The sequence below is a fragment of the Gadus chalcogrammus genome, chromosome 9 (genome assembly GCF_026213295.1).
Source record: "Gadus chalcogrammus isolate NIFS_2021 chromosome 9, NIFS_Gcha_1.0, whole genome shotgun sequence".
NCBI lineage: Eukaryota > Metazoa > Chordata > Actinopteri > Gadiformes > Gadidae > Gadus > Gadus chalcogrammus.
Window position 1 is genome coordinate 9,214,325 of NC_079420.1, and position 19,762 is coordinate 9,234,086.

The 19,762-nt window shown below is 46.7% G+C and overlaps 1 protein-coding gene across 1 annotated transcript in view; it reads right to left on the minus strand.

The window, feature by feature from the left end:
• Positions 1 to 19,481, minus strand: part of pdhx (pyruvate dehydrogenase complex component X) — a 32,749-nt gene extending 13,268 nt beyond the window's left edge. The window contains exons 1-5 of the mRNA XM_056598930.1: positions 19,315 to 19,481; positions 16,895 to 16,978; positions 14,045 to 14,145; positions 5,997 to 6,208; positions 2,872 to 2,970 (exon numbers count right to left, since the gene is read on the minus strand). Of these exons, the coding sequence (XP_056454905.1) occupies positions 2,872 to 2,970; positions 5,997 to 6,208; positions 14,045 to 14,145; positions 16,895 to 16,978; positions 19,315 to 19,450 (632 nt within the window). The 5' untranslated portion in view covers positions 19,451 to 19,481. The remainder of the gene's footprint in view (positions 1 to 2,871; positions 2,971 to 5,996; positions 6,209 to 14,044; positions 14,146 to 16,894; positions 16,979 to 19,314) is intronic.
• Between the last annotated feature and the right edge of the window lie 281 nt (positions 19,482 to 19,762).

Consider the following 19,762-nt stretch of genomic DNA (forward strand, 5'->3'; position numbering starts at 1 on the left):
TAGGGATTACTTCTAGGGAAATAGGCAGTAATAGGCACTTATTGATATCCGTTTATCGTGCGACAAAGACTCAGACTTCAATTTAGCTTTGCGTTATTTAGTGCAGTCTCACTTATACACCTTTGTCCCATTTGGCTGGCCGGTTAAACCCTTTTGAGCCCATTTTATTCAGTTTTACACTTTGCATAGTTACTGTAGTTAGGCTTTGTACTTTTTTTTATTTTTTTTATGAAACTGAAACACACAAAGTATTCCGAGCAAGATGGACACCACCATGTGGTTGAGGCAAACATCGGAACTTCCTACCTCGTCATGAAATCATAGCCTCCTTCCTGTGTGCTCTATAAGGAGACACGCTCCCTTTACATCCACCGTTTGCAGTCACACTGACTGCCAAAGACCAGGAGCTCAAAAAGCCTGGGAGAGACAGGGGCTGACTGGAATAATAAACTGGGGAACTCTCTCACACACACACACACACACACACACACACACACACACACACACACACACACACACACACACACACACACACACACACACACACACACACACACACACACACACACACACACAGTGGGAAAAGCAGAGGGGAATTGAATAGCCTGTCCATAAATCCGAGTCACTGACTGAAACAAAACTATCTTAGAATTGTCTGAAAATAAAGTCAAAACTGGCGTATATGGAGTCATGTCCATGTCCAACTCATCCAACTGTCTCATCCTTTCCAACACTAAAATACACGCCATGATAAATTACAAAATGTGGAAGACATTGGGGTGGCAGTAGCTAAGGAGGTAGGTTCCTTGTTCGATCCCCGGCTCCTGTGTCGAGGTGTCCCCGAGCAAGACACTTCGACCTGACTGCTCCCGACGAGCTTGCTGTCGCTTTGCGTTATTGACTCCGCCGTCGGTGTGTGAATGTATGGTTGCAAGGCATTGGCTAAAAGTGTCAGCAAAATCCCCTAAAAGTAAATGGAAGAACCTCAAGGAACCTGAGATGGTCGATAACTGGTAGTGTGAGGGTCAGACTAAATAAAACACTATATGTTGAATACCCAGCCAATGAATACCAGAGGGCTGAGCCCAGAGGCAAAAACGGCAGTTGGCTGCAGAGAAACACCATGACCTACACGTCGAGGAATTTAAGAGTCTGACTCAAACAAACACGCAGCGTCTTACAATAGCCCCCTAATCTGGAGACCACCACCAGAACAGAACATGTTTTCCTTCATCACGCCCATCCAGTCCCATGCAAACACCCATGTAGTCGGATCCCCGGCGCAGTGGCTTATAAACTGGCACGCAGGCCCCATGTGGGCGCCGATAGACCACTTCCTGATTGTAATAAGCTGAACCCAGTGTGGCGTCAGTAGGCATGCCACACAAAGAGGGTATTTGATTTGATTTTTCTTTCTTTCCCATTTTCTTAATCTTAATGCGCATATAAATTGCTAGTTAGTCACGGATTGAAATCAAACAAAAGCAAAGCCTGCATTGCGACTCAAAATGTTAAAAGATACATCATGCAGGCTCAAGCAAACCCATTTTACTGAGTAAGGTTATAATTCCTGTTCCTACTAGGATGTAGATTTGGCCTCCATGACACAGTTTTCTAATAAAGACGTGTTGTGGGTTCGAGGGGGCCCGTGTTTCACACACGCAGACAAGACGAGCATCTCCATAATCAAACAAGCATTCATGATTCAAAATGGCAATCAAATTAGCATGTAATTTGCATATTAAAACACAACCATTTGCTGCACGCTTGTTGAAAAGGCAATCGCGAACACACATTGCCCCCCCCCCCCCCCTCAAACCCTACCCATCCCGTTCAAAACAAGCCTTCTGAATTCCCCCCCCCCCCCCCCTCCCCAACATATGGCCTGCGTTACTATGGTCACCGGCGGGTCCTGGAGAGACTGGGTTGCCATGGAAACAGCAGCAGCTTAATGAGATTCCCCAGCAGGGAGTGAGGGGGGGGGGCGGGGGGTAACAAGAGCGTTACATCAGGGCTGTGCTGACAGTAGGTAGCCATTAGAGCCGCTGTTTGTGTGTGCATGTGCGTGTGTGTGTGCAAGCGTGTGTGTGTAACCCTGTGTGTACGCCTCTTTGAACGCACGCCTGTGTGTACGCACGGCTGGATGTGTGTGTGTGTGTGTGTGATAGAGTCTAAGCGTGAGTGTGATTGTGTGTGTGTGTGTGTGTAAAATATGTGTCTCCGTTTGTGTGCGCACTACCCCCAGGCAGTCAAAACAGACCGCGATAACGCGATTAAGGGTCCTCAAATGAAACGCTCGCCTGCCACATTATTCCCCATCTCTCTCGCCTTCCTCCCTCCGACCCTTCTCTCTCTCTCGAGCATCTTCAAGTGACTGTCCGACTCCGCCGAGGACATAACCAGCTTACTCAGCCAGTGCTCGAGTAGGAGCTACGTGGAGGGAGAGGAGGAATAAGGCTACCCGATGGCTAGCGATGCCACTCAAGTGCACATATCTTCATGTACGACTAACAGCGTTCATTGTTTTGATTGCATGCGGCCAGTTCCACTCGGTTTCGGTTCACGTAACGAAGCTTTTATCCCCCTCTTTTACTTTGCCCGGCGAGTCCAGCCGCCGAATATGGATGTGAACACTTTGCGGGACGCCTTTGGATGCGCTTTCATCCTAGGGCTGTAGTACAACCAATTACAGCTGAGAAAGTGTTTGTTTCCCGGCCGGTTCTGTTTCTTTCTAGGTTCAACGCACACTACAAGGAGGCATTCAGGGCAGCTGGTCCTTGGCGAAGCAATCGTGTCTCTTCGGAAGACACAACACTGTCATCAGGCGAGGGACGGAGCCGCTGGGGCTAAACTAGGGCGACCCGTACTCACTCCTTGGTGATGAGTCCTCTAGGACCGGTGGGCGTGGCCAGGCGGGGGTCCAGGCCGTGGGTGTCCAGGATGTTCCTCGCCGCTGGGCTCAGACGCAGTCTGGGGAAAAGACATGGAGGGATGAGTTACGTACAGATCGGATAAAAAACGTTAATGCAATAACGTTGCACCACTTATTTTTACAGACATGTATGTCTGTAAAAATAAGTATACGTGCTTCTTGCTGACAAATAAATCCATCTATCTAACTATACTAGGGAACGACCGATTATCGGCCGGGCCGATTATCGGCGCCGATATTCGGCCTTTTGACGCATATCAGCATCGGCCTTTTTTTTTTATCCGACGGCCGATAAGAGATCAATTTAAAACAGGGTTATTTTGGCTCTGATGCAGCCGCACCTCTCTGTCTGCTGTCACTACGCTGTCTCCAGCATTGTCCCACCCACCGCACCACCTGATTGGTTACACACTCTGGTACCACGCAGAGCCACGACGGGTAACAGCCAATCAGCAGTGAAAGCTGTGCATGCAGAGGGCTCTCACACACACGGCGGAGAGGAGAAAAGGTTATGTCTGGTTTGGTTTCGAGGTAAGATAAGGCAGCAGACTCTCGGAAAATTGTAATAAACATCCTCTACAACTCACAACTAATAGTAACATTACTGTGAGCCCATTAACGTTATCGAAACATGCTCTGGACTGAATTGAGTTTATTAGGTTTTTACTCTCTCCCTCACACACAGACTTCTACTATCACAGACTATTTCCATATCGATATGGAAATAGTCTGATAATCTGCTCGCTCGCAGTCCGTTAATCACTCAAAACAAGGTTGCTGATAATATCGATATGGAAATAGTCTGTGATAGTAGAAGTCATTGTGTGAGGGAGAGTAAAAACCTAATAAACTCAATTCAGTCCAGTTTTATTGCAGGGAAGCACGTTAAGCGGTGGTTATACTTCTACAACTGTGTAATGCGCTATCCAACTGCGTAACCATGGAGCCCCTCGAACCCGACTTTAAGGTGAAGGCTGATTAGCTTATAGCGTAACGTTAGCCCAGCGGTCCGCTTTCTCCTTCTCTGGCTCTAGACGCTCAGCAGACTGTAGCAAAACTCTACAACTCACGACTACTAACGTTACTGTGAGGCCCAATACGTTAGCAGCAGCTGTCTGTTCCAATGATAAACACTGATTATTAAAGTGAAGATGCTGTAGGCTATTTAGTGTTTTTAAACGGTTTAATCACTTGAAACAAGGTTCCTGATAATATTGATAGGGAAATAGTCAGGGATACAAGTAAGAAGTGTGTGTGTGTGTGTGTGAGAGAGAGAGTAAAATTCAGTTAGTTTTATTACAGGGAAGCACGATGAGGGGATGGCTAGAGAATAGTGTGTTTGTGTGTGTGTGTGTGTGTGTGTGTGTGTGTGTGTGTGTGTGTGTGTGTGTGTGTGTGTGTGTGTGTGTGTGTGTCTGTGTCTGTGTCTGTGTGTGTGTGTGTGTGTGTGTGTGTGTGAGCCACATGAGAAACTGACAGCAAAGCACTGTCTGTCTGAGAGAAAACTGTCTGGCAATAATGGCTGTTTAACTATGGAACTATTTATTTATTTAAATTTTCAGTTGTAAAAGATTAACATCTCAGTTCAGTTCAGGAACATTTTAGGGAGCTGTTTATTTGTTTAAATTGTGTTATGTTGCAAATCTGATAAGCTTTTGTGTTTATTAAACATATGCTTAAAGGCATTGAAATTAAGCTAAGTGTTGGAGTTTGTATTATTCAAAACTTTGACGCCAATATTTTCCCTTTTTCTGTTAATTATCGGCCCACTTGACTACTAATAATCGGTATCGGCCCTGAAAAAAACATATCGGTCTATCTCTAAACTATACATACTAGTGCTGCAACAATTTAGCGGTTAAACCATTAAGAGATCGGGAGAAAATTTATCTGAACAGATTTTGAGAATTGATTTATCATTTATGAAGTACAAGTAGCAAATATTTGCTGCTTAATGCGTCAGAAATTCTTTGATTTGCTTCGTGGATCATGATATCATAATCTGCTTAAGTTTCCCTTGGCTGTTTATCAGATGAAGCACATGACACAGGAAGGCACAAGAGGGAAAATTAAACACTACTTTAGAGGAGGACTTGTGACCCGCACGACTGAAAAGACGTTTACAAACATCAGTCTAATCATCTGACCCTATTCGATAACTGTGTGTGCACACTAAACAAGCCCTGCTCTCAGCCTGTGGAGGCCGCTATGCCACTTGACTCCGTGTTGTGTCAACACGCCGTGACACCATATTAAAAGCTGTGGCGTAGCCGTGAAAAAACCAACTTACTCAGCACCCTGGTGTGTCATGATGAGGGTACAGAAAATAAGGTGTGGTGGTGGTTTATCTTGATGTGGCTTAACCTCTAGCGGACTCTGTCACACAGGTGTGAAGCTCTTTGAGACGGTGAGCGTGATGAAGAGCTACACCGACAAAAAATACTTTAAGACACGGTCAATCATGTTTCAGATGATAGATATAAAATAATTCAGTTGTGTTGAATGCATTTTTGGGGGTTGAATTTCATTGCCTTTTCTTTGTGTCAGAATTATCTGACACAAGTACAGCAAGCCGATCCAATTCATCTGCCATACATTCCTATCCACCTGAATGTGAGGAATATACCTGCCCAGCTGGACAACACGCCAACATTTACACTGACAATAGTAAATCTGTCGTTCAGTGGTTGTAAGCAAAATATATCGATTGTTGTGTAAATAGTGACAAAAAGGTTCCTCTTTTTGCCACAGTAAATAAAGACAAATGGACAAATCGTGTGTGCTGGACGTAAAGACAGGAAGGTGGGATGAAAACGAGAGGAAAGAGGAGGAGAAGGTGGGAGGGGGAGGGGGTGAGGTGGGAGGACGGTTGGAGGGAGGGAGAGGGAGGAGGGAGGGGGAGAGAGAGGGAGGGGAGTACGGTTGGAGGGGGGTGGTGGGGGAGAGAGAGAGAGAGGGAAGGCTGAGGGAGGGAGAGGGTGGGAGGGAGGGAGAGAGCAAGAGAGGGGGTGAGGATGGAGGACGGTTGGAGGGAGAGTGGGGGGGGAGGGGAAGTGATACCCACAGTGCTGAGCTGATAGTGTGGACTGCGGGCGGTAGTGCGGGTGGGGGCTGGGCAGGAGCAGGTGGAGGTGCGACGGAGGCAGCGACGGCGGCAGCTGGGGCTGCAGGAGGGGCCGTCGGAGGGGGGACCTCCACCTGCTTCCAGTCCTCCCCTTCCTCCACCATCAGGGCAATGAGGGTGCCCAGGGGGACGCCGCGGCTGCCCTCCTCCATCTGGAACACAGACGGGGGAACACGATGGGACGGGTCCGGGGATCACTGGAACAACTGGTGTAATTTATATTACAACACCTTCAGAAAAACTGCCGGACTGCTGGCCTCTTTTGTCACTATTGTTAATCCCTTCCATCTCTTAGAACAGATACCCACTCGATACGGCTCCAAAAAGAGTTGGGGAAGAATTGATCATTAATCGGCCAATGTGACAGAAGTCATGGTATTGTGACAATAAAGACCATTTTGCTTTGAATTTACTGAACATCCCATGACATCATGTTGTTGTACTATTTTTATTTTTCCTGGTTTCATGGTATTGCTTTTTAAGTATGTGCATACTTAAAAAATAAGCCTTTTTTTTTTTTTTTTTCTGAAGGATGTGTGTGTCTACATCTTGTGTTTTAGTCCGACTTCATACGCTCCCTTTTCCACCACTACGAGAGTCCCCCATCAACCATAGAATGTACACTTTAGCCAATTCTGTAATTTTGGGAGCATGTGAGTGAGTGTGGTCGACTCGGTCGGGCCCCGTCATCAAAAAGGCGCTGGTGGTCTGTTAGTTGCCTAGCAACAGGCTCCGACAAAGACAGTTGACAAGCGCTGACTTGGGGCGACGAATGTACCGCCCCACACCACCGGGTCAATTTGCATACCGTCGGACTGAGATGAAAGTCATTCACATCACTGCACTTTTCTTTCCAATGAATTGTAAAAAAATAAGAAAAAGGTTTTATTCTCACACATCTGCATATTTCCCCTCGACCCTCACTGTTCCCATTCCACACAGACCCAAACCCCTCATACGATCTAAAAGCTTTCCTGGATGAAATCCTACAACTGTGACTGTGAAGAAGGCCCAAAACGGCCCGCGGGGAGCCTTTTATAAAGGGTGTAAAGAAAGCAATCCACATGAGGCAAATCAACAGAGGAAGCCGAACTGATGAACACCTTCTGACAGCCTATTGATTAGCACGCTGCCCAGGGGAGCCGAAACCAGTCGCCAGCCGCCTCGTCCCTCCTCCTTTCCGTCCTCCGAGCCCAAAAAGGACAAGACCAACGTCCTTAACGGAGGAGGAAATGGATGGTGTTCGTTTGGCTGTCAAACGTTGATTCATAGACTTGGTTACAGTATAAACCCAAAGGACCGGGGTCGCCTTTCACCAACTGATTCTAGGCCCTGGCAAGGAGATAATCTCTTGTCAATATTGATTAGTTCTAAACAAATGGCTCAGTCGACAAGAGACGGTGTTTGCACTTTGCACGTCCTCGTGTTTAGAGAAAGTCTCCATTGTGGAGGTCGTCCTGAAAGGCAGAAGCCAGCGACGTGCTTCGTAACCGCAGCCTTGTACAGCTAAACACACACAAAGTTGTAGGGTTTGTAACTGCCGTGACAAAAATCCCCCCCTAAAAAGAGGAACCTTCATCCAACCTTGAAACCGAATCCCAACAACAAACACGCTCTCCAGCAGAGCCATCAAGGCCACACAGCCACACAGCCACAGGAGCAGCAGCCCAGTGTTGCACCTGTGTACTGGCAAACAACACACTAAAGTCTGCTTAACAGCCAGACAAAATGGAGACTGTTTGAAACCTGTGAAGGAAGACCATTCCAATTGTGTCCTGTCCAATACAATCCAACGTTCACAGTTTTTTTGTCTCCAAAGAAAGGTGTGACAAAAAAAAAAAAATGGTATCATTATTTTTCCCCATGAGAGAATTACTAGCCAATAAATATTGGCCTCAATACTTAATCACACAACATGCATGGTTTATCCGCCACAATGACTTCCATCCATTTATCCATTTCCATCCACCTTCAGCTCCTCAGTGGCTCCTCTTCCAACCAGACGGTGAGGTAGTATGGAAAGCCAGAAGGCCACTCCAGCACACCGGGTATACAGCGGAAATTTCCACAGCGAGGTACACTCTGGCCAGTCTCCAACAGATTTTCCACACCGCTACGAGACTATTTGGCGAAATAAATACCCTGCTTCCACTAGGCACCAAGCACACACAAAGCACACATCAGCTAAATATCTCGGGAAATGGACTGCGAGAGTGTGTCCAATAGCTATTTATTAGCTCTGTAAATAGCGTGTCTAAGTATGTGCTTTTGTTTCTGCTATAGTTCTGCTTCGGCACCGCAGCAATTAGCGTGGTTCCCGGAGCACGACGGAAGCCATGATGGATGATGTCTATAAGGAAACGGGCCAGGGTGAACACAAAACAGGGGGCGCCAATAATGGCTTGTGGATCGGCTGACAGATTGTAAAGATTGCAGTGAAGGAACCCAAACCCTAATGGCTGTTGCCTTCTCAAATCTTGTACCACAGGGTTGAATTGAATGGACCTCATGCACGCTCAATGCATTCCCATACTCCCGGAGCAGCGGAGAGTGAACACGGATGAAGAGAAGAAGCCACCGTGGTCTGCTAGATCGATGACGGGACTGGGCAGTCCCAACTGGATTCAGATTCAGACCCACGGCTCCCCACCCCGTACCCCGCCCCCCCAAGGCTGCAGATGTACAAAACAGTGGTGAGCTAATCAGGACGTCTGTAAATGTTCCCGACGTGTTCTTTGTCCACAAGGGATCCTCCCGCCTCCGAGAAAGGCTAACTAATCATGGAGGTGTGTTGATTTGTTTACACTGCCTACAGAGAATGGCTCAACCTTAAGTTAATTGTCCTTCCTGGGAATTGCTTTCAGATGACGAATGCCTCGCTTTTTTTCCTCCTGTCCTCCCAACCTGGTGTGCACTGCCATTGCTAACCACACTGCGCCCTCAGCGAAGGATACACACAAATAAAAAGGCAAGCACTAACACATGTGTGATAATAATTCCGTCTATGTCGGCATGTCTCTATTGCTTTCTGCTTCACAGTCTGTACTGTACTTTGTGCTGGGCTATTTTGGTTATAATGTCATCATTTGATAGACTTTGCAGATGGTGGAACAATCACATGCGTGGCTGGAAGTCTACACAAAAGGAGAGAGCAGGCGTGTGTACATATGCTCATTCATGAGCGGAAATTAGGCTTAGGAGTGTTCAGAACTGGGTAGCACTTAATACTGCCATCTACTGGTTGTATTGTGACACTGCAGCCACAAAAACAATTCAAACCTAGACCGCTTGCAATACACTTTGCATTGCACATGGGTGCCATTGAAATCATCCCCCCACCCATATCAAATATTCAGGAAAACAAATGAGGTGTTCCTGGGAAACAGCAGCTCTAAAAGGAAACGGGGTCAAGCCATACCCCCTGAAGCTCTGGTGGTTTCAAAAGGAGGAGGAGGTGCCTTCCTCCTGCTTTTCCTCCTCCTCCTTGTCAACAGACACATGCTCCTCCTCTGTGCGCTGACTGCCGACACCTGGGACGTTTGGAAGGCCCTCCAAATTGGTCCCCTGCGGGTGATCTGGATCAGGGGGGTGGGCCGGGGTACGTTCTAAAAATACCACCCTACAAGCAAGCGCTCGGAGGGGAGGGTACTACGTCACGCCAGCGGAGGAGCAGGGATGACGACCTCCACCAGAGTCCGATCACTCAGGCTTTTGAATGATGTGGTGATGTTTTGGGACGTCAATATGATATTCAACGGTCACCATGACCCCTCCCTGTATCTCGAAATCCAGAGAGGGAAAAGGGGTCAGGTGGCTGAGGAGGTGTTGATGAAGCAGGACGTTTGTCTTGCCCGGTGAATCGACTACCCTTTTGTTTTAAATTCCAAGATTTTCCTAAGAGAGACGACATCGAGGAAAAATCTGTTTAGAGTGCAGCAGTATACGAACTTCAAAGGCGAGTATCCCTCATCAGAAGTACTTAGTATACAAGGCTGGATCCAGCACTATTGACCTAGCCTCACACGCTCCAGATCCCTTCAAAGGATGCAGACTAGAGCTCCGAAATCCTGGTTTAACAAAATTCTATTATAGTGTTGGGCGGCAGCATCTCAAGAGGTGGAGCGGGCTGACGAGCAATTGGAAAAAAAAAAATCCCCAAAATGTAGAATGTTGGTTTTGAAACCTTTTTCAGATTGTACCACTAGGGCAAGCCCAGCGATAATCACGTTGGTGTGAAGGTTTAATTATTATTATTTCACAGCAAATAGGAGTAATCCAGAGGATAGGACATGAAGGCTTCAATTAATCACTTAGGAATGCAGTGAATAAACAACAACAGAGCGAGTATTGGGAAAACAAGGGAAGGGAAGAGAAGAGAAGCCGGGCAATGAAACCACAGCCTGGATCTCCAGATGGTGGATCTATTCTGTTCCCAGAGCCTGTAGCACCAAGGACACAAAGGCACATCCAGGTGTGTGGAGCACAGCAGCGACAGTCCAATCGATCGGGTTAAAGGCTCACCACAGTCAATACCAGTTCATCAGTTACATAAGATCCTGTCTGACGGAATCTGGATCAGATCGAGGGCAGCCGCCTCCTTCATATAGCTCACTTATAGGTTGACGTTTGAAAAAGCAATTATATATACGCACAAGCTGTCAGCCCGGCTGTTTCATGCATCCATACGACCGATCTACCTCACTTCGGTCCACCATCCACGCATTATCGCAAACACCAAACATCCACGCATTATCTCAAACAATAGATCCACGCATTATCTCAAACAATAGATCCACGCATTATCTCAAACAATAGATCCACGCATTATCTCAAACAATAGATCCACGCATTATCTCAAACACCAAACAACTGCAAATTACCTCAAACACCAATACATCCACACATTATCTGAAACACAATACATCCACCATTATCTCAAATACATCCACAAATTATCTCAAACATTAACACACACACTTAGGGGCTTTAATGTTGTGATTTAGTGTTGACATTTGGCAAATTTGCTCAACCACAGAAACCAATCATCTGTACGTATATCACAGCCATTTGAATGACATGGGGGTGTGTGTGTACGTGCATGCACATGCGCTTGCGTGTGCGATTCTCCATCAGCGAGCGTGGGTTCCTGGCTCTCCAACAGGCTGTGATGGATTGTTCCCTGATCTGATTTTCCGATGGAGGCCCCGAGGCTCGTGGAGGAGCCGGGCGCAGCAATGAGGTGCGAGAACACAAGGCAATCTCGCACACACACACACACACACACACACACACACACACACACACACACACACACACACACACACACACACACACACACACACACACACACACACACACACACACACACACACACACACACACACACACCTTAATTAGGCTCAAGCCCTGCTCCTTACCCCCCCCGGGGCTGATGCCCGCTGTTAACGTGCCATACTAGGAGCTGACCCCCATAAATAATGCTGCGGAGGACCAGGGAAGTGTCCTGTCTGCAGTGGCCCGGCTGCTTGACTAGAGGCAGGTAATTATCCCAGCGTCTCAATTAGAAATCCACTGGGTGCTCAGCCCAGCTGGGTCACAGACAGGCACTTGCCAAATATTGCCAGAACTGGCTTAGGGTTTTATATACGTAATAGATATCACATCGTCACATTAACCCACATTATTTCCTTTTCTCACTCACACACACAGAAGGGGGAGGCGGGGCTGTGTGTGTACAGCTTATCCTTCTTTACCAGCTCCCAACGAAAGCTCCTGGCCCCCCAACTCCTTGGTTGGTTGCTATGGAAACTGCCTCATCGCCATGACAGCCAAGACGGAGGGCTGAGTAAAGGAATGAGTGGGGAAGGAGGGAGGGAGAGGGTGACAAGCAGGCAGAGTGGAGATGTTCGATCCATTACAGACGTTAATGCCTAAATAACACGTCTTCCTCTGGGTTGTTTTGTGTACATCTGTTCAGGGTGTTCCACTGGAGTAGACAGCCGTGCACGCCTCACCTACGACCTCGTCCAGGGGAGCATGAGGTGACAGTGAGACGTAAAGAGGCTTGTCAGGGGGGCTGAGTAAAACACATTGAGAGACGTATTCAAGCATATAGTGACAGCAAGCCGGTGAGTTTGTTTAAGGATGTGTCGCGCTGACACGCTTGCATATTTCCTTAGTTAAATTGGATTCGGAGAGAGGGAATGTCAACAAACATGTATGTTCTCCGTGGATTTCTTTGTGCGTGTGTCTGTGTGTGTGTCTGTGTGTATGTGCTATTTGTGAGTGTGTGTGCGTGTCTCCGAGTGTGTTTGTGCATGCGTGTGTGCGTGCATGCGTGTGTCTGTGAATATTTGGGCATACGTGTGCATGCATTACTGTGCATGTGTGAGCGCGTGTCTGTGAGTGTGTGTGTTTGAGAGTGTGCGTGTCTGAGTCTGTTTTCGCATATGTATGCATGCATGTCTGTGAGTGTGTGTTAGTGCATGTGTGTCTTTGAGTGTGTGTTTGTGCTTGTGTCTGGGAGTGTACTTACTTAGTGCATGTGTGTGCGTGCATGTCCGTGGACGCCTGTCTTTTCATGTGTATGCACTTTGTGCGCTGCATGCCCGTGTGTGATGGTGCTCCCTAGCGAGCAGGGTTCTCTCTGCAGGATAATGATCTCCCCCCAGCGCCATCCTCTCACACCCCCCGTCTCTGGCAGGGCGATGTGACAGGTATGGGTGCCGCACGGCGAAACGTGACGGCCAGTCTGTTCCCCGCCACAAACATGTGGCGTGGCGCTGATGAAAGACAGCCGGTCGGGCCGCCTCTGGAAGCCTACAGGACGTGTTCAACGCATCAAAGCGCCAGCGACATGAAGGAGGAGAAGCAGGAGAGAGGAAGCCGCTCATTAGGGCCTCTTAGAGTCTGCCCGCGGGGAGGGGGAGTTTAACAAGAGGCCCTTAATGACCGCTGGAGAGAGCTGAGAGCTGGACACAAACACACGCTATTATTGGATGTAAACGCGGAGACGCGCGCGCGCACACACACGCACACGCACACGCACACGCACACGCACACACACACACACCTCTGCAGAGAAACACAATTTTGGTAAAGACGCACATTCTTCCCCCGTGTAGATTTGTTGCCAAATCCAAGATTAATATTCTGCTTGCATCAAAAAATTACAGGACTAGATTATTTTTGCAGGCGCCTTCAGTGAAAGATTCATGGCTCTCCCATTCAACAATAAATGATGTGCCGTATTTTTCTGCTTTGAACAAAGGCGGTAGATTTAGATTTATACACGGTTGTAAAGATTATGCTAAGAAGAGAGGTGAAACCTCAATCTGACCTTAAATGACAATCTACGTTTTTACTCATGTCCACAGTCGTGTCATATCCACACCTCTTCAACCGAGTATGGCAAATCAATAACACAAATAAAAAGCATGTGTAAATAAATATTGCTTTATATCCAAATATTTACGTCACGTTCCACATTTTGTTGACCAACGTGGAATTGCTGATGGCAGGTTAAACTGTTCTTCCAATGTCATCACAGGCTAAATGTTTCAGTTCATAGGAAGCATGACGTTTGCCGACAGACATACAGAAGGCTTAGGTTTCTGTTCACATCCTTTGCAAATTTGAATCCGAAAGGAAACACTGTCATTAACATAGGTCCTAAAAACTGCTTCACGCTGTCTCCACTCTCAGGTGTGACTGCATCTGACAACATCTGAATAAAAGATTAGACAGCTCCGTCAAGAACTTTAAAAAGAGTACCACACTACGATGAAGAATTAAAGAGCCGGTACAGACTCTGAAACCTGGCTCCTGGAGCCAGGTTTCAGAGTCCGTACCGGCTCTTTAATTCTTCATCCATGGACACGATGACATTGGGAATCAAACCGTGGGCCGGTCCGATGGGGATCCCCCGCACCAGAGCCCAGAGCCAGACCTGTGGGTGTGTGTGTGTGGGGACCGCTTTGATTATTTACCAAGATCTTTGCCAGGACTCCGTCATCGCTGGACTCCATGGTAACCACGGCCTTGTCCGTCTCGATCTCACACAGTGCGTCTCCTGCGGCTACCTCCTCACCTGCGAACACAGAGTACCGATAAACACCCTGCTCTAATGAGCGGCCAACAGGAACAACAGCAGCAGCAGCAGCAGACAGAGAGCTTCACAATATGGTGCAGGCTCGAGAATAACATGGACTGGTATGAAGGCATGTCTCACCATCATAATAAACACAATTATGAAGGCTGGATCACAAGTTATTTTACACGTGAAACTGTGGCTCTTTGCTTTGGTGCTCAGCAAACATACGGTTTAGATACACACAGCAGTCTAGCAACCTCCACTTATGGATATAAATTGAACCGTTGGAACATTTCTTATTAATATCCCCAAACCATCGATACAAATGGCACTAATATTGGCCAGCGTTTATGCAAAACAAATCAGTTGTGTTTAAGGCTACTCGGATCTCATTGAGAACAAGTAAAAAAAAAAAAACCTTCACAACAGAAAAAAAAAACGGGCTGTGGGAAAGGAAGGCATAGATGGGGCTCACTGTGGCCCAGGCCTGGATATCAAAGACACGGCCTAATCAATCTTTCATGGGAAAGAATGCAAACTGGAGCGAGCCGGTGTGTCTTAGAGAGGGATAGATCCGCTGCTGGTATCCCTCTGAATCCCAGCATTCCTCGACACCAACGCATACATTAGCATCTGCTTAGTGCTCAGCAGTGAGAGAGGAGAGCAATTAGGGAGAGCGAGAGCGAGAGACGGACGCCGAGAGAGGACACTGGAGCGGACCGATACGGAGGACGAGACCCACGGATGTGAAGTACATCAATTGTGTTCGTAACGCTGGGATTAGAACGACGGTAGCACTTGGTGGGGTGGTCTATTTGGATAATCAATCTCATTGTCATTGTTTAATCAAACATATTACCCACATCAGACCCTAGGAATCTCTTAGAGGCTAAAGATAGGCTCCCCCTGACAATGTGAATCATTGCACCGCACGATTTAAATAATGAACACATTTCCCCTTTGGTCCCTTATATTATAAACTACTTCCCATGAAAAAAATGTCCTTCATTTCATAGAGTACAACATGGGACTACAAATTCAAGTGCTTGGCATATTCTCATGTAAACGCATAGCTTCCTAGTTTATAACAGGCAGTGCTAATCTTCACATTTAACCTTCATATTTATATAGATAGATAAGGTTGGGTCAATGTTTGTGAGCCTCAGGTTCAGGGAAACGGGGCCCCATTCTAATGGGATTTCTCCTTTCCAAATCATTTTCCTCCGATAATATATCGATCGTAAAGACTCGCTTGATTTATTGGCCGACATCGTGTCGATGCGTTGATGGGGGGGAGGCGGGAGTAATTCCACCCAGATGAGGTTAGGGTCGAGGGTCACGATGACCTATTTAGCTGTGTGGCTCTGGGAGAGGGGGGCTGGATAGAGGAAGAGGTGGGGTTAGCGTGATCCTCAAACAGGGTTATAGAGCTCTGACGATAAGAAAGGCCACCACTACGTCCGCTACTGTTTATCCCTAATATATCCACTATCATGGAACTGGAGGTGACAAGTGAGGCAGCGTGATTATCGGAGGGTAAGACGAAGAGGAGTATTGGCACGAAGATCACCCTGAGGGCCAACCCCCTCCGGGACGGTGCGGCGCCGTCAAGATTGGATGTGTGTACGAGGCTCGACCCTTAACCCCGGGGGTCAGGCGATATTAAAGTTTAAACAGGCAGAGCGCCAACACTCTGCCCCGACACCGTCACAGAGAGGCGCCTCAGCCAGACATTGTGCTCCACACACAGGCCTTGGGGAAAAACAGAAAACAAATATATAAAACCCAAAGACTCTGACGCAGCAGCTTCTGATAGGCCGGGCGGACCTCAAAGCAACAGCCACAAGCACATTGGCCGGTCTCTAACCATCACTTGATCTTTCCAATGAAAAGATGGTCAGACAATATGGTCAATTGTCTACATCACCCATGCACACACGCACAGGACCAGAGGAGACACACACACACAGGACGATAAACATACACACAGGACAAGAGAGAGACACAGGCACACACACACACACACACACACAGAGGACAAGACAGAGAGACACGCACAAACACACACACACACACACACACACACACACACACACACACACACACACACACACGAGAGAGACTGGCCCGGTACCCCTGTTAACCACTGCTGAATTTTAGCGGCTCTGTTCCTGCGGGCCAATTAGCCTCGGCAGACTGCGCTGCCTCCCAGCTCCGATGCCATGTGGTGGAGTCTAAAACGAGGGCTGCTGCTGGTGCTGCCTGACCCGTCAGAAGAACATGAAGACGTTTCTCCTCCACACTGTGCTAATTAAGAGAGAGGGGGGGGGGGGGGGGGGGGGCTAGAGGAGGTGGAGTGAGGTGATAGCTTAGGCCCGACTTATGACAATGAGGTAGAGTACTGCTGCTGTCTGCCATTTTGGATCGCCCCGTTTGAGTGGAAGGGATCTCTCTGTGTTCGTTTGACTCCTGGCTATTGATGTAGTCTCCGAATACATGAGAACTGTGAGACTCAATCCATCAAAATTTGATTACAATAAAGCGGGGCAGGTAGATATTGTAGAAGGTTTAATGTCAATAGTGGTTAGGAAATGGCATGTCTTCCATGTTGACAACGTCGGTAGTTGGGACTTGACCGTGTGATAGCCGGGCCAATATTGCAGAGCTCTGCCTCATTCTTCAATCCCCTGGATTAGTTAAAATTTTGTGGGACTGGGCAGACCTTGTGAAACAACGTTTTTCTTACCTTCCTTTTTCAGCCATTTGACGATAGTTCCCTCCTCCATAGTGGGGGAAAGAGCCGGCATTTCGACTTTGAGAGGTGCGACACCTACAGGACAAAAATATAATTACATGTTATGATATTGAGAAACAGTATTATCAAAATTAAAATCGACTCTAAAAACATCAAAAACTATATAATTGCCTATAGTTTCCCAGTCGTGTCTTGCACAACAAATTTTGAAGAAAGAAGTAAATGTTCTTTGTTACAGCAGTGCAACAAACGTACAACAAAAAAAGTGTTAACATGTGTGAAAATGCACTTGCTTTCGTCTCATACAAGAGCACCGCTGGGGGCAGTATGACACATTCACTCTTCCCAGCGCGGCAGTGTGGGGCATTAGCAAGCTATCTGAAACACAACATGATGCAGGCTGACACTGCACCAGGCCATTGGCATACATCCCTGACTGCCCAGGGCCACCAACATGACCTAAGACCCTGGCTGGGTGTAGCAGTGGTCCACATCCAGAAGAAAAACACTAAATAAGGGCTTTCGTCAAGCAGCTTATGTTCCAATCTACGACTTTGAGTTTGACGAATTGATACCTAGGCGTAGGACAGTAGGACCGAATCAGTGCATACATGCGAGAGATAGAAAGACTTTCTGTTGTTGAGGAGTTTACTGCCACAATGTACGCCTACATGACTAGGGGTGGGACAAAATATCGATACGGCGATATAGTTGCACTTCTTTTTGTGCTACGAGAATCGATACACTGGCCCCCGATGTCGATATATTTTTTTATACGGTGATTTCCCTGCTCCTCGACGTGGCCCCCATGAATGAAGGAAACTTGAACAGAAGTTAACTAGCCAAAGACGAGTAACTTTTCACAGTCTTTTTGTATTCATCGATAGACATACCATCGTGATGTAACGTTATAGGATAGCCTAATATATCGATTATTGCAGAATCGCTGTATGGCGAAATTGTCTGTATCGCGGGCTAGGCCTGCATGATAAATTATTATAAAATCGCGATCACGATTCAACCCTGTATGTATTTAAGTTTCAGTTAACTTCGTGTTAGGATTAGCAAGCAGAGGAGGCCAACAGGGTGCATGCAGACATGTCCATGATCAAGCATAGAATAGCCCTACTACTGTCTATGTTCAGATTGTATAGCCTGGGAGTAGAAGGGGGCCATGCAAGTTGCTAAAAAGGAGGGATTACATAATTAATCATGAAGCTTGTATTGCAGTCCCCAGTGTTCAAACTAAAACTGAATCAGGAATATAACAGTAGACTACATCCATGTTTTTCTTTTTGTTGCAATTAGTAAAAATAAGTATTTGCTTTGCAATCAAAAATGAATACGTATTCATTGAATTGAAATATATATATATATATATATATATATATATATATATATATATATATATATATATATTTGATATTTTCCAATAAGTTACAGGGGAATTTAAAAAGCGGATGCAAGTCATACCTTTTGATTTATTAGGCCTATGTTGTGTGCTGCTGCCATCTGCTGGACATCCAATGGAATTGTAAATATCTTTGCTTTTGTACTGCGGTACATTCGGTAGAAGTACGTCTATTAGAAGTAGTGAGTGACTAACGGGACACAGAGGATAATGCCCAAAGCAATCATTCTGCCACGAACATCAACAATCAGCGACCCTGTGGTTACAGCTGGTAGCTAATGTATTTAGAGTGCTCTTTGTGGCAGCATCCATGTGTCCAGTACAGATCTTTCAAATTGTGTTAGAATATGATTAGATCAATTCAGGGGGATTAAATAGAGACACACGTGCATCCCCAAAGATGGATACCCATTTCGTGATGTCCATTTGATCATTCCATGTATCTAAGCATTCTTAGCTTTTTATTTTCTTTTGAATAAACGGGACCTGAAAATATGTTCAAATAAATGCATATGTGGCTGTGCATTGAAATAACCCTTCAATACCAACGATGGACCTTGAGTGAGAGTCAAACGATGCTGGGATCTCCTTAGCTGTACACTATGTTTACTCTACGACAACTCTAATCAACTATCAAACTGCAGGAATGACCCGGAAAAATTATCCTGACCAGTAAGGATCAACAACGGTCACCAACGACCTGTCAGTTCATCTGACACCTGCCAATCAACCGAGCATCACCAGAGGATAACTCAGCTGTCAGAGAACAAGCATCATTATTACTATTAAACACAACAATAGCAATACACAAAACAACATGCAACCCTTCCCGACCACCCTGATTCAACGCTATAATTAACATGACACCATAAATAAAGAGAAGATCTCAAGGTTGTGATCTGGGTCGAGGTGAGCAGCGCCCCGCGTCGCCCCGGTAGCGGCGCTGAGCGGCGATATAAAACCACCCGCCCACCGGACCCTGGAGTCCCTGATCGCTCACCAAGGAGGGCCGGACACCGGTGGAAGGTCCTGGCATGGGGCAGCCACGGGGTTGTCGTCCGTTGACATTGTTTAATTAGGTTAAATCGTAATCCAAATAGTATTCCTTGACGACCCAGCTGCAAGGAGGCCGCCATGTTGTTGACCGAGGGTACGTAAAGGCGACATACGCATGCGCGGTGAGGCTCTGTTTCTTCTTCTCTTAAGGGTTTAGCGGTTGGTGAAAAACTTGTGGGAGCTTTAGCGCCACCGTCTGGACAGAGTTATCAAATGGGGATCCGACACTCAGAGAAAAAGAGGAGCAATACAAAACAAATACAAACTGACTAACTATAGCTTTTACATGCTATGTTTAAACCTAGTTGTCTTTAGAAAGTACTACATCTAAATGACAGCGCTTACAAAATATGTATTTTAAACACATTTTCACTCCTTCACTTCCCAGTCTG